The 12,729-nt window shown below is 46.7% G+C and overlaps 1 protein-coding gene across 1 annotated transcript in view; it reads right to left on the bottom strand.

Moving 5' to 3' along the window:
• Positions 1-6,451: 6,451 nt before the first annotated feature.
• LOC311110838 (tau-tubulin kinase 1-like) overlaps positions 6,452-12,729 on the bottom strand; it is a gene marked incomplete at both ends in the record, with an annotated part of 37,070 nt that continues 30,792 nt past the window's right edge. Inside the window, 2 exons of the mRNA XM_084153428.1 lie at positions 6,452-6,920; positions 7,184-9,219. Of these exons, the coding sequence (XP_084009554.1) occupies positions 6,452-6,920; positions 7,184-9,219 (2,505 nt within the window). The remainder of the gene's footprint in view (positions 6,921-7,183; positions 9,220-12,729) is intronic.

The following is a 12,729-nucleotide window of genomic DNA, read 5'->3' on the forward strand; positions in this document are numbered from 1 at the left end:
AGGCCTAGGCTATACGAAGAGCATGCTCGGAGAAGCACAGGGCAAAGTTATATTTCAAAGAAAATGTACTTCCCGAGTATTTGCGCTGCTGGGATGGTGTATATAAAACTAGGCTACACAGCATTACACACTTCAATGGATAAGCAATCATGAGCTCTGGCCTGCCCTGCTCTTGCTGATGTAAATCATTTTGTGCTGCCTAACCAATGACTGTGCTGTGTATGGTGGCACTTCAGGAGATGAGTGAAAGGCTTCTTCCGCAAATATTTTTTTGTTAAAAAAAATGCAATACCTGTGCTATGGGACAAGGCCTATTGATGTCCTGTTCAGTTTGAGAGGGAGAGCGTGGCGATGAGAAGGAGGACCGGAGGTAAGCTTGCTGTTGCTTTAATTGATTTTAATGAAAACAATATGTTTCGCTGCCCATAATGAAGATATTTATCAGAGTTATTGACCTCACAATAAGCCTGATTCTAGTAATTTACATAACCTACATTACTCTGAAGCAGCAGCCACAGAGACGGACAGCACATGACTGCTGAAAGTAGGATAATTTGAGAAAGCTTAATTCATTTAGTCTTCATTTTGATTTGACTTTAGGCTACTAACAACAAGAGGGCTTTGTGTTGGAGACGATTTCTTCATATACAAGAAATAAGAGCTAGGCCTTCCTGTTTGACAGAGGTAGGCCTTCCTGTTTGAGATAGGGTGCAGGCCGGGCAGCAGGCTGTTAGCCATCCTGCCAGCTTGGTGGAGTCTGCCCCTAGCACAAGTCATTGCAGTCAGCTCAGTTTTCCCTATTGAGACTGTGTCTGTGCCTCGATCTAGGTCCGGCAAAACTAAACATGGCGATGTTCGCCTTAGCAATCTCACTGGAATAAAGACCTCCTCCATCCCTGTCATTATTGAAAGAGATTGTGATACCTCGTCTCAAAATAAGAGTACTTGTTAGATCCCTCACTTCCAAGGCAGTCATAGTCAATTAACTAATCACTGATCATAAACTTGATGTGATTGGCCTGACTGAAACGTGGCTCAAGCCTGATGAATTTACTGCGTTAAATGAGGCCTCTCCTCCTCGTTACAATAGTGACCATATCCCCACGCATCCCGCAAAGGCTGAGATGTTGCTAACATCAATTTGCTGTCATAAACCTTCCGGCTCTAAACCTTCTGGCTCTAAACTACTGTAAGAGCTACTTCCTGTGCTTGGCCATCCTATGTTGAACATAATAAACGGCTACCTATCCTCTGGATGTGTACCAAACTCACTAAAATTGGCAGTATTAAAGCCTCTCCTTAAAAAGCCTTGAGCCATCTGTCCTCGTGCTCCTAGAACTTAGTGCCGCTTTTGACACCATCAATCACCACATTCTTTTGGAGAGATTGGAAACCCTAATTGGTCTACACAGACAAGTTTTTGCATGGTTTAGATCTTATCTGTCGACAATACAGTATATCAGTATATCAGTCTCTGTGGATGGTAAATCAAAGGTAAGTTTGGGTGTTCCCCAAGGTTCTGTTTTAGGACCACTATTGTTTTCACAATAGATTCTACCTCTTGGTGATGTAATTCGGAAACACAATGTCAACATTCACTGCTATGTAGACGACACAACTGTACATTTTGATGAAACATGGTGAAGCCCCAAAATTGCCTACCCTGTAAGCTTGTGTTTCAGACATAAGGAAGTGGATCGCGGCAAATGTTTTACTTTTAAACTCGGAGAAAAGAGAGATGCTAGTTCTAGGTCCCAAGAAACAAAGAGATCTGCTGTTTGCTCTGACAATTAATCTTGATGGTTGAACAGTCATTTCAAATAACACTGTGAAGGACATCAGTGTTACTCTGGTCCCTTATCTCTCTTTTGACGAACATATACAAATATATTTCAAGAGCAGTTTTTTTCCATCTTCATAACATTGCAAAAATCGTAAACGTTTTGAACAAAAATTATGCAGAAAAGCTCATCCTGCTCTTGTCACTTCAAGATTAGACTACTGCGATGCTCTTTTCTCCGGCTACTCGGATAAAGCACTAAATAAACTTACTGTTTATTTATAAATTAAGTTACTGCTAAATACGGCTGCTAGAATCTTGACTAGAACCAAAACATTTGATCATATTACTCCAGTGCTAGCCTCTCTTACTGTTAAGGCTAGGGTTGATTTTAAGGTTTTACTGCTAACCTACAAAGCATTACATGGGCTTGCTCCTACCTATCTCTCCGATTTGGTCCTGCCGTACATACCTACACGTACGCTATGGTCACAAGATGGAGGCCTCCTTATTGTTCCTAGAATTTCTAAGCAAACAGCTGAAGGCAGGGCTTTTTCCTATGGAGCTCAATATTTATGGAATGGTCTTCCGATCCATGTGAGAGACGCAGAATCGGTCTTTGACCTCTTCAGTAGGCCCTATGATTGAGTTTATTCTGGCCCAGGGGTGCGAAGGTGAACGGCAAGGCACTGGAGTGACGAACCACCCTTGCTGTCTCTGACTGGCCGGCTCCCCTCGCTCCACTGGGATTCTCTGCCTCTGTCCCTATTACGGGGGCTGAGTCACTGGCTTGCTAGTGCTCTCCCATACCATCCCTAGGAGGGGTGCATCATGTCGTGCCAGGCTTTTTTCCCCGCTATACTCGACTTGAGTGGGTTGAGTGACTGACGTGATCTTCCTGTCCGGTTTTGCGCCCCCTCGGGTTCGTGCTGTGGGGGAGATCTTTGTGGGCTATACTCTGCCTTGTCTCAGGGTAGTACGTTGGTGGTCTGTTGATATCCTTCTGGTGGTGTGGGGGCTGTGCTTTGGCAAAGTTGGTGGGGTTATATCCTGCCTGGTTGACCCTGTCCGGGGGTATTGTAGGACGGGGCCACAGTGTCCCCCGACCCCCCCTGTCTCAGTCTTCAGTATCTATGCTGCAATAGTCTATGTGCTGGGGGGCTAGGGTCAGTTTGTCCTATCTGGTGTAATTATCCTGTCTTATCTGATGTCCTGTGTGATCTTAAGTATGCTCCCTCTAATTCTCCAATCTCTCTCTTGCTCTCTCTCTCTCCCCTCCAGGTGGACCTGAGCCCTTGGACCATGACTCAAGACTACCTGGCCTGACAACTCTTGACTGTTCCCCCTCCCCAGTCCACCTGGTCGTGCTGCTGATCCAGTTTCTGCTGTTCTGCCTGCGGCTATGGAACCCTGACCTGTTCACTGGACATGCTACCTTGTCCCGGACCTGCTGTTTCGACCCTCTCTCTCCCTCGCTCTCTCTCTCCCTCCCCTTCTCTCTCTACCTTACCTGCTGTCTCAACCTCTGAATGCTCAGCTATGAAAAGCAAACTGACATTTACTCCTGAGATGCTGACCTGTTGCACCCTCTATAAACACTGTGATTATTATTTCAGCCTTTTGGTCATCTATGAATATATGAACATCTTGAAGAACGATCTAGCCTTAATGGCCATGTACTCTTATAATCTCCACCGGGCACAGCCAGAAGAGGACTGGCCACCCCTCAGAGCCTGGTTCCTCTCTAGGTTTCTTCATAGGTTCCTGTCTTTCTAGGGAGTTTTTCCTAGCCACCACGCTTTTACATCTGCATTGCTTGCTCTTTGGGGTTTTAGGCTTGGTTTCTGTATTAGCACTTTGTGACATGTACTGATGTAAAAAGGGCTTTATAAATTTGATTGAACATTTATTATTAAGGCTATATTATTATTATTTCAAGGCTCTAGCCTGCCATTTAAGTAATACATTGTGAAGGATTTGTGACACGCTACAGGCAGGTAGGAGTGCTCAGCATTTCAACAACAGCACTTCAACAACATGCCTATACATTTTGCATTAAGGGTGTATAAAATAATTACTTAGAATTAAATATCAAATGAAACAAAAAAGTTTGGCCAGTCTTTGGTTTGAGGATCATGCGGTGAGCTATGTATGCCTAGTTTGTTAATTTTGCCTAGCAGATACTCTTATATTCCCATGCCCTAATCACAGTCAACACAAATCTATTTTGTAACAACAATATGATGGAATAAAATAGAATAAATTAGAAAATGATAGTTTCACAAATGAAAAAAAGTTGCAAGTGCATATAGGCCTACCTGATGATATGCGGCTGCTGTGTTAAAAAAACAAATGTATTTTTCTTGAATTCACTGATGATCCGATACTTCAGTTGTAACTGGTTCGGTTGCGCTGAATTTTGACAGTTGATAGACAACTTTAGCACTGTTCCAAATGTAAGATTATACAAAAAATTTTAACAATAGCGTATAGAAATCAAAATGTCTCCTGTGCTGCAGCATGCGCTCATTCGTTGTCATGCTCTGTTGTGGTATTAAAAGAGATTCTGCTTCTGCGTTTATAAAAGGCTATTTTTTCTCAGACCTGCAAATAAGATGATAGATTCATGCAGTGCTTTTATTATAAAGGAGAGCTTTTCACCACTACCCTTGTCCGTGGTGGTCTGCAAACCCACAACCTCCTGGCCCGCCACCCTTGCTACTTAGCCATGTAATGCTTACGAAACAAAGAACATGCATATCTAAAAATGCATATCTAAGGCTCTTGTCTGTCCTAGGAGTGAGGGTAAACGTTAGGCATGTTCTCTGCTATCCACTTTGTTTGAATTATTATTTTGGGTATAGGGGCGGGTCACTTGTTATTTTTCAAGCGCGCACATTTCTTTACTGAACGGAGGGCCATCTATTTTCATTTCAGAGGTCAGATTTCCTCCAGGTATCCCTCATTATAAATAACGTACAGTCCCCAATACAAAAATAACAGAAATCATGTTAATTTGGACACATTCCACAGTATCTATCTTTAAATGTGTTTCTGATTGAATATGCACCCCAAATGGCAAACTACTCCCTATGGGCTCTGGTCAAAAGTAGTGCACTAAATGGGGAATAAGGTGCCATTAGGGATGTACTGTTAACCTCTGGGTACATCCAGTGAATTCCTCCCAAGGTGACAAGAACACATGCAACCATTACAAAGCCACAAGTACATCGACTTTATGCATTCATTTCGATTCCCTCAAAATCATTTTCTATCTCAATGAAAAAGACAGAGGAATAATGACACTTATTTCGGTAACGCTTTACAATAAAGGTACGTTAATTTAAAGTGTTACCCTTACTTCAAATAGAAATATTGGCCTACTGTATGAAACATTTCGCAACAGTTGAAGCAGCTCCTCATGAAGCGTTATATTGTCTAATGAACACATTCATAGCACTTTATAGATGCATTCATAGGGCTTTATGAGACTGTATACTACTCTATGGCGGTTATCATACAGTAGATACGGCACAGGTTTTCATTCCAAATGCAGATTTACCAGCTGTGATAGTCCCTGATTGGTTGTGAGAGAGAAATAATAATGCCAAGTGTAAACTGCACACCAATCCAGATCTGATTCTTATGTACATGACGGTAACTTTACTTGAAGCACCTTGTAAAGTGTTATAATGCTTTAAAAACCTTAATAGAATCTCATAGATGCAGTCATTGAGCATTGTGAAACTTGACAACCAAGTAATAAGGCATGAGAGAGATATTCATGATATACAACAGTCTCTGGTACCTTATTGCTTTATTGTACAGTTTCAAAATGCTCTATGACTTAATATATAAGGCGCTATGAATGCTTATAATGCAATATAACCGTTTACAACTCTTCATAAGAAGGAAGTCAAATAAAGCGTTACCTAAATTACTATCCGTGGTCTGACCTAAATAAAGTGAATCCTATAATTTAGCTATATACAATTTTCATAACACACATAATCATTTTAATTTAAAGCACTTTTTTAAGCAAACTAGAGAGTGAGATCAGAGGAGGCTGATGCTCTGCCGTTGCAGTTGTTGTTTTGTCCCTGGAAGCGTTAGTGATGGGAGTAGTAGACAAGAACTGGTCTTAGAACAGGTCTTATTAAGGCATATGAGGGCTGTTGTACTGAGTCAGACTTCATTAGATTCCCCCAGGATCAGGGTTCGAATTACAGGAGGGCTAGGGGAGGCTAGGGGAACCCCATAACAAATCAGGCACCCGACAATTGTCAACGATATGGACGTTGGGCACCATCGACGTGCAGAGCCCCAAGAGTCAATGTGTAATTCGAACCCTGCTAAGGAACAAGTTCCCAGACTGGTGCAGGGAGGCCTCAGCTGCAGAAGGAGGTAACGAACACCCACTTCCCTAGTCTGTGGTGTTGGGGGTCACACCGCTGCCTGGTGCTCCCTATTACTGGTTTTGTTTTTGGCCTTAACTGTGATTAGAAGCAGACACCTCTTTGTTATCTTAAGATGAGAGTTGAAACATAGCGTTTTCGCACAAACGTTTGAGGTCGTGGAGTTACTCTGACATACAGTAGATAAAGGGGTGTGTGAAGTGCAGTGTGGATAGTCTGATGGATAGATAGCCCTGATACACTAAGCTAGGCTATATTATCTGGTGGCTGTCTTGCTCTCAGAAGCATCTGACTTCCCCTTGGTGGGTGTGGGTCTGAGTGTGGATGTAGATGACAAAGGGTAAAGTTTGCCTCGCCTCCTGGGTGTCCCAGGGGCTGAGGAATCATCGGTTTGAGGCGGTCTGGGTTTTAGCGGAAGTGCGGTCTGCGCCCGCACGGATATGAGCTGCCTCCGGACCTCTGTAACTGCAGCCCCCCGGCGTGGGCGCTGAGGGGAGGGGCTGTCGGTCCGGGAGGTAGAGTAGCAACAGGGGGAGGTGCTGAGGCTACGGGGGGAGGGGCATGCAGAGAGAGTGGCTCGGGAGATGACCCCACGCAAGGGGGTCCGGGGGGTGGAGGATAAGGGGGAGGAGTCGGCCCCGGGTCCAGGTCGGGATTGCAGAGTCTGGGACCTCTGATGCAGTGGAACGTTCATGCTTGGGGTCCTGGGTTTGTGAGATTGATGCCTGAAACACAGAGATACAACACAGAGACAGTCATAGATGTAGAATGATGCTTCGAATTCTGAATTCTGTTCTAGAATTATGCTTAAAGATTATAAATCTGGAGGCTTTCACATAATATGAATATTATTATCCATTCAGAATATTATTCAAAGGACAGGGTGAACAACAGAGTTGATAAAAGGCAGCCTTGGCGTGAGCCCCTAGAGATCGGGAATTGATAAGAGCATGTGTTTCCTTTCAAATACGCTTTTAATTGAACCCACCTAGTATATATAGTTGAAAGTTGTGGCTTGTGGACAATAGCATTGGGGCCAGTTTGGGAGACAGCATGAGACGGTGTAACAGAGGATCCCTGCAGCTTAACAGGTGTGACAGGACGGGGTATCCTGCTCCTTTGACGCCCCCCACCCCTCTCCCTCCCAACTCCCCTCTCCTTCCTGGGCAGAGAGTTGTCCTCATCATGGGTCTCTGCTGGAACTTTACAGCCATCTTCCGCAGAGGAAGCTGAGGAAACAGAAGCCAGTCTTAGCATGCGACCTTGCCTCCTTTCCATGACCAGCCGGGCTAGGTAAGGTCGCTTGGCCCTCTGACGAGACTTGAATGACTGGGACTCCGCCGACTGGTCCTGGTCCGAGCTGGTGTCCTCCTCAGATCGGGAGAGAACTGGGATTCGGCTCAGTTTTCGAGGCCTGGTCTGTTTACTGGCCTCTGCCCATTTTTTGCTCTCCTTCTGGTGCACTGCCAATGTTTCTGGATCACCAGGGTCCTTGGGTTCCTCCTGTGGAGAAGCATCATTGTTTTGTTCAAGCTGGACGTGGCTCTCCTTCTCTGTTAACATCATGTCTTGGGCAGGCTCCATCTCAGGGGAAACGGCAATAGGGGCGTCCTCTTGTTCAGAGTCTAACTTGGTTTCTATTGAAATGACCAGGATATCCTGGGCTTCAGGTTCTTCTGGAGGACCGAGAACAGGAGAGGAGAGGTTTGGCTGGATCGCTGGCTGGACCTCGTCCCAAAGTTCTGGCTCTTCTTCCATCTCTTTTTCTGGAGGAATTAACTCCTCAATCGCTTTCTTTGCAACATCCTCTTCCTCCTCCTTAGCCTTGTTGTATCTCTCTGGGAAACCTGGGATTTCTCTCTCTGGAACTTCCTCCTTGAACCTACTCTCTCTGTCCTCCTCCTCCTCCTCCTCAAACCTGCTCACTTTGTCCCCCTCCTCCTCTTTCTCAAAGAAATTGCTTTCTGATCCACTCTCCCTCCTCTGTACGTCGTAGGTCTTTTGGAACTCACCTTCAGATCCACTCTCCCTCCCCTCTTCACTGTCTCTGTTTGGAACCTCACCCTCAGATCCACTCTCCCTCTCCTTCTCAACATCTTTATCTGAACGGTCCACATCGGATCTGCTCTCCCTGCCCCTCTCTTTCTCTCCACCGGAGACATCCTCCTGTTTCTCTTCCTCCGAGCGGTCCTCCTGTTTGGCTGTGGGCTCCTCAACCAGCCCGGGGAGCAGCAGCCTGAGCTGCAGAGTCCCTGAGGAGCTCATCACATTATGGTGGGTGGTCTCTGCAATGTGGACGAATGTCCGCTCTACTTTGGTGAAAGGAGGGGAGGTGCTGGTGGGAACAACAACATTGGGCGCCACATTGACCAGGATGGCGGTGACGGCCGTCAAAGATGGTTTGGGCTCGGACTTCAGCTGGGAGGACAAAGTACCTGGCTTAGACATGTCCAGCAGGCTTCCCAGAGGTCCCAGAGCTCTCTCGCACTGGGGTGTGATGGCTGCCAGGGTCCCCTGGTGGCTCCCGGCATCGTCCGGGGGCAGATCGCCCACTACGGCAAGGGACCTCCTCACGTCTCCAGGGGAGAAGAGCACCAGGGTCTTGGAGCCTTCCTCCAGCTCCAGGTCCAGATCACCACCAAACCCCACTCCTGCAGAGGCCCGGCGAGGGTAGTCCCGAGGAGGCTCGTCTGCAAGGAGAGTAGAGGGAGCTCCATCATCACCCTCCTGGCTGTGCTCGCTGCTCTTGGAGCTCCCATCACCGCTGGACACTGCCCCAGCCCCAGCCCTAGCGGCATCCACATCCCCATCCTGATCCTGCTCAACACGGGTTCCGGAATCAACCTCAAAGGAGGTTTGGAGAGGCGGAAGGGTGACGGCGCCGGTGAGCATGGCAGAGAGGAAGTCTACCCGTCGAAAGCGATGCTGGGCCAGCATGGGAAGGTCAGGCCTCTCTCTCTCTACACCCTGGAGGTTGAGGTCCTCCACACTGCCACCCTGGTATGGGCTGATCTGCTCCAGGGCCTGCAGCACATCACAGAGAGAGGCTGTAGTATACAAGTATCAAAGAAAAGGAAATGCTTTCCCTGAACCCTACACTCTTAGAAAAAAAAGATGTTATCTAGAACCTAAAAGGGTTATTCAGCTGTCCCCATGGACAGATGGCGTAGCAGTGCGGTCGTGTACTCTTGTGTGTCCGTGTAAATAGCTAAATAGCCAGTTTTTTTCTTTTTTTTGTATTTTGTTGTATATATTCCCCTATCACACTTTTCATCCTTCTACTAAATATACTTTCCTGCAACCCGCCTCACTCAATGTGGAACGGATTCTATTATTTACTTACCTTTTATCTAGAATCTCCAGTTGAAACTAGCTAGCCAGCTAACTAGCTACTTGCTATTAGCCACGTTAGCGTTTTTTCACCCAGAACATCGGATTTTCTGCCGGAATAACTTAATCACTGGACCTTAACACCGGATCGCAACCAGCTAGCCACAACCGAATGGATGTTGCTGTTGGCTAATCACCACTGCCCCCGAAGCAAGCACCAGTTAGCCTTGAGCTTGCCTCGAGCCAGGCCCATATCCCGGCTATCTACCTCTCTGTCTACTGGACGGGAGTAGCCAGCTAACTAGCTACTTGCTATTAGCCAATGTTAGCGGGTTTCTTTTCACCATTGTCCGTGGCCTGCACTACCTACCAGCCAGCTCTAGCCTGGACTATTATCGGCCAGTCTATTATCGGATTTTCTGCCGGAATCACTGAATCACTGGACCTTTAACACCGGATCATCGCAACTAGCTAGCTGCAACCGAATGGATGTTGTGGTTGGCTAATCAGCCTTGAGCTAGCCTTCGAGTCAGGCCCATCTCCAGGCTATCTACCTCTCTGTCAACCGGACGGGACCTCCTAGTGTCAACACGGAGCCCCGCCGATCCATCACGACTGGTCTGCCGACGTAATCGTCTGTGGTTTCCAACAGGCTTCCCGTTGCGACGACCACGAAGATCCATCTGCTAGTCCCGGCCCGCTAGCACACGCAATTCAACAGCCGTGCTTCCTGATCGCCTGTGCTGTAGCACCAATTCGAACTGCTCTCGGACTCACATTGCTGTTCACTGGACCTTATGATCACTCAGCTGCACAGCTGATGCCTGCTGGACTGTTCCTTTACACGGTACGCTGTCCTGTTTATTCTGTTTAGCCTCAGACCAAACTTTCATCGCCATTACCAGTTGTTGTCTTAGCTCTCTCGAATAACACCTGTGATTGCTTTATGCCTCTCTCCCATGTCAATATGCCTTGCCTATTGCTGTTCCAGTTAGTTCTTATTATACAATTTCACTGTAGAGCCCCAAGTCCCTCTCAAACTGCCTCAAATAGCTCCTTTGTTCCACCCCCAGACACGCGGAGACCGGCTCAATCGGTGCATCCAGTGATGCTATCTCTTTCATTGTTACCCAACGCTATCCTTCCATATCCTTGTCTGTACATAATGCCCTGAATCTATTCTACAACACCCGGAGAACTGCCCCCTTTATTCTCTGTACCCAACGCACTAGAAGACCAGTTCTTAAAGCCTTTAGCCGTATCCTTATTCTAGTCCTCCTCTGTTCCTCTGGTGATGTAGAGGTTAACCCAGGCCCTGCAGCCCCCAGTATCACTCCTATTCCCCAGGCGCTATCATTTGTTGACTTCTGTAACCGTAAAAGCATTGGCTTTTTGCATGTTAACATCAGAAGCCTCCTTCCTAAGTTTGAGTTATTCACTGCATTAGCACACTCCGCCAACCCTGATGTTCTAGCAGTGTCTGAATCCTGGCTTAGGAAGGCCACCAAAAATTCAGAAATGTCCATCCTCAACTACAACATTTTCCGTCTAGATAGAACTGCCAAAGGGGGTGGAGTTGCAATCTACTGTAGAGATAGCCTGCAGAGCTCTATCATACTATCCAGGTCTGTGCCCAAACAGTTTGAGCTCCTACTTCTAAAAATCCACCTTTCCAGAAATAAGTCTCTCACTGTTGCCGCTTGCTACCGACCCCCCTCAGCCCCCAGCTGTGCCCTGGACACCATATGTGAATTGATTGCTCCCCATCTATCCTCAGAGTTCGTACTGCTTGGTGACCTAAACTGGGATATGCTTAACACCCTGGCCATCCTACAATCCAAACTAGATGCCCTCAATCTCACACAAATGATCAAGGAACCTACCAGGTACAACCCTAAATCTGTAAACATGGGCACCCTCATAGATATCATCCTGACTTAACTTACCCTCTAAATACACCTCCGCTGTCTTCAACCAGGATCTCAGCGATCACTGCCTTATTGCCTGCGTCCGTAACGGGTCCGCGGTCAAACGACCACCCCTCATCACTGTCAAACGCTCCCTAAAACACTTTAGCGAGCAGGCCTTCCTAATTGATCTGGCCCAGGTATCCTGGATGGATATCGATCTCATTCCGTCAGTAGAGGATGCCTGGTTGTTCTTTAAAAGTGCTTTCCTCTCAATCTTAAATAAGCATGCCCCATTCAAAAAATTCAGAACTAAGAACCGATATAGCCCCTGGTTCTCCTCAGACTTGACTGCCCTTGACCAGCACAAAAACATCCTGTGGCGTACTGCATTAGCATCAAATAGCCCCCGCGATATGCAACTTTTCAGGGAAGTTAGGAACCAATATACACAAGCAGTTAGGAAAGCAAAGGCTAGCTTTTTCAAACAGAAATTTGCATCCTGTAGCACTAACTCCAAAAAGTTTTGGGACACTGTAAAGTCCATGGAGAATAAGAGCACCTCCTCCCAGCTGCCCACTGCACTGAGGCTAGGAAACACTATCACCACCGATAAATCTACAATAATCAAGAATTTCAACAAGCATTTTGCTACCGCTGGCCATGCTTTCCACCTGGCTACCACTACCCCGGCCACCAGCTCTGCACAATCCGCTGCAACTTGCCCATGCCCCCCCCCGCTTCTCCTTCACACAAATTCAGACAGCTGATGTTCTGAAAGAGCTGCAAAATCTGGACCCCTACAAATAATCTGGGCTAGACAATTTGGACCCTTTCTTTCTAAAATTAGCAGCCGAAATTGTCGCAACCCCTATTACTAGCCTGTTGAACCTCTCTTTCGTAACGTCTGAGATCCCCAGAGATTGGAAAGCTGCCGCGGTCATCCCCCTCTTCAAAGGGGGTGACACTCTAGATCCAAACTGTTACAGACCTATATCCATCCTGCCCTTCAAACGTTTTTGAAAGCCAAGTTAACAAACAGATCACCGACCATTTCGAATCCCACCGTACCTTCTCCGCTATGCAATCCGGTTTCCGAGCTGGTCATGGGTGCACCTCAGCCACGCTTAAGGTCCTAAACGATATTATAACCGCGATCGATAATAGACAGTACTGTGCAGCCGTCTTCATCGACCTGGCCAAGGCTTTCGACTCTGTCAACCACCGTATTCTTATTGGCAGACTAAATAGCCTTGGTTTCTCAAATGACTGTGACCTGTACGCTCTTGTTGGCGGG

Source organism: Coregonus lavaretus, assembly GCF_964263955.1.
Source record: "Coregonus lavaretus genome assembly, chromosome: 36".
Classification (NCBI taxonomy): Eukaryota; Metazoa; Chordata; class Actinopteri; order Salmoniformes; family Salmonidae; genus Coregonus; species Coregonus lavaretus.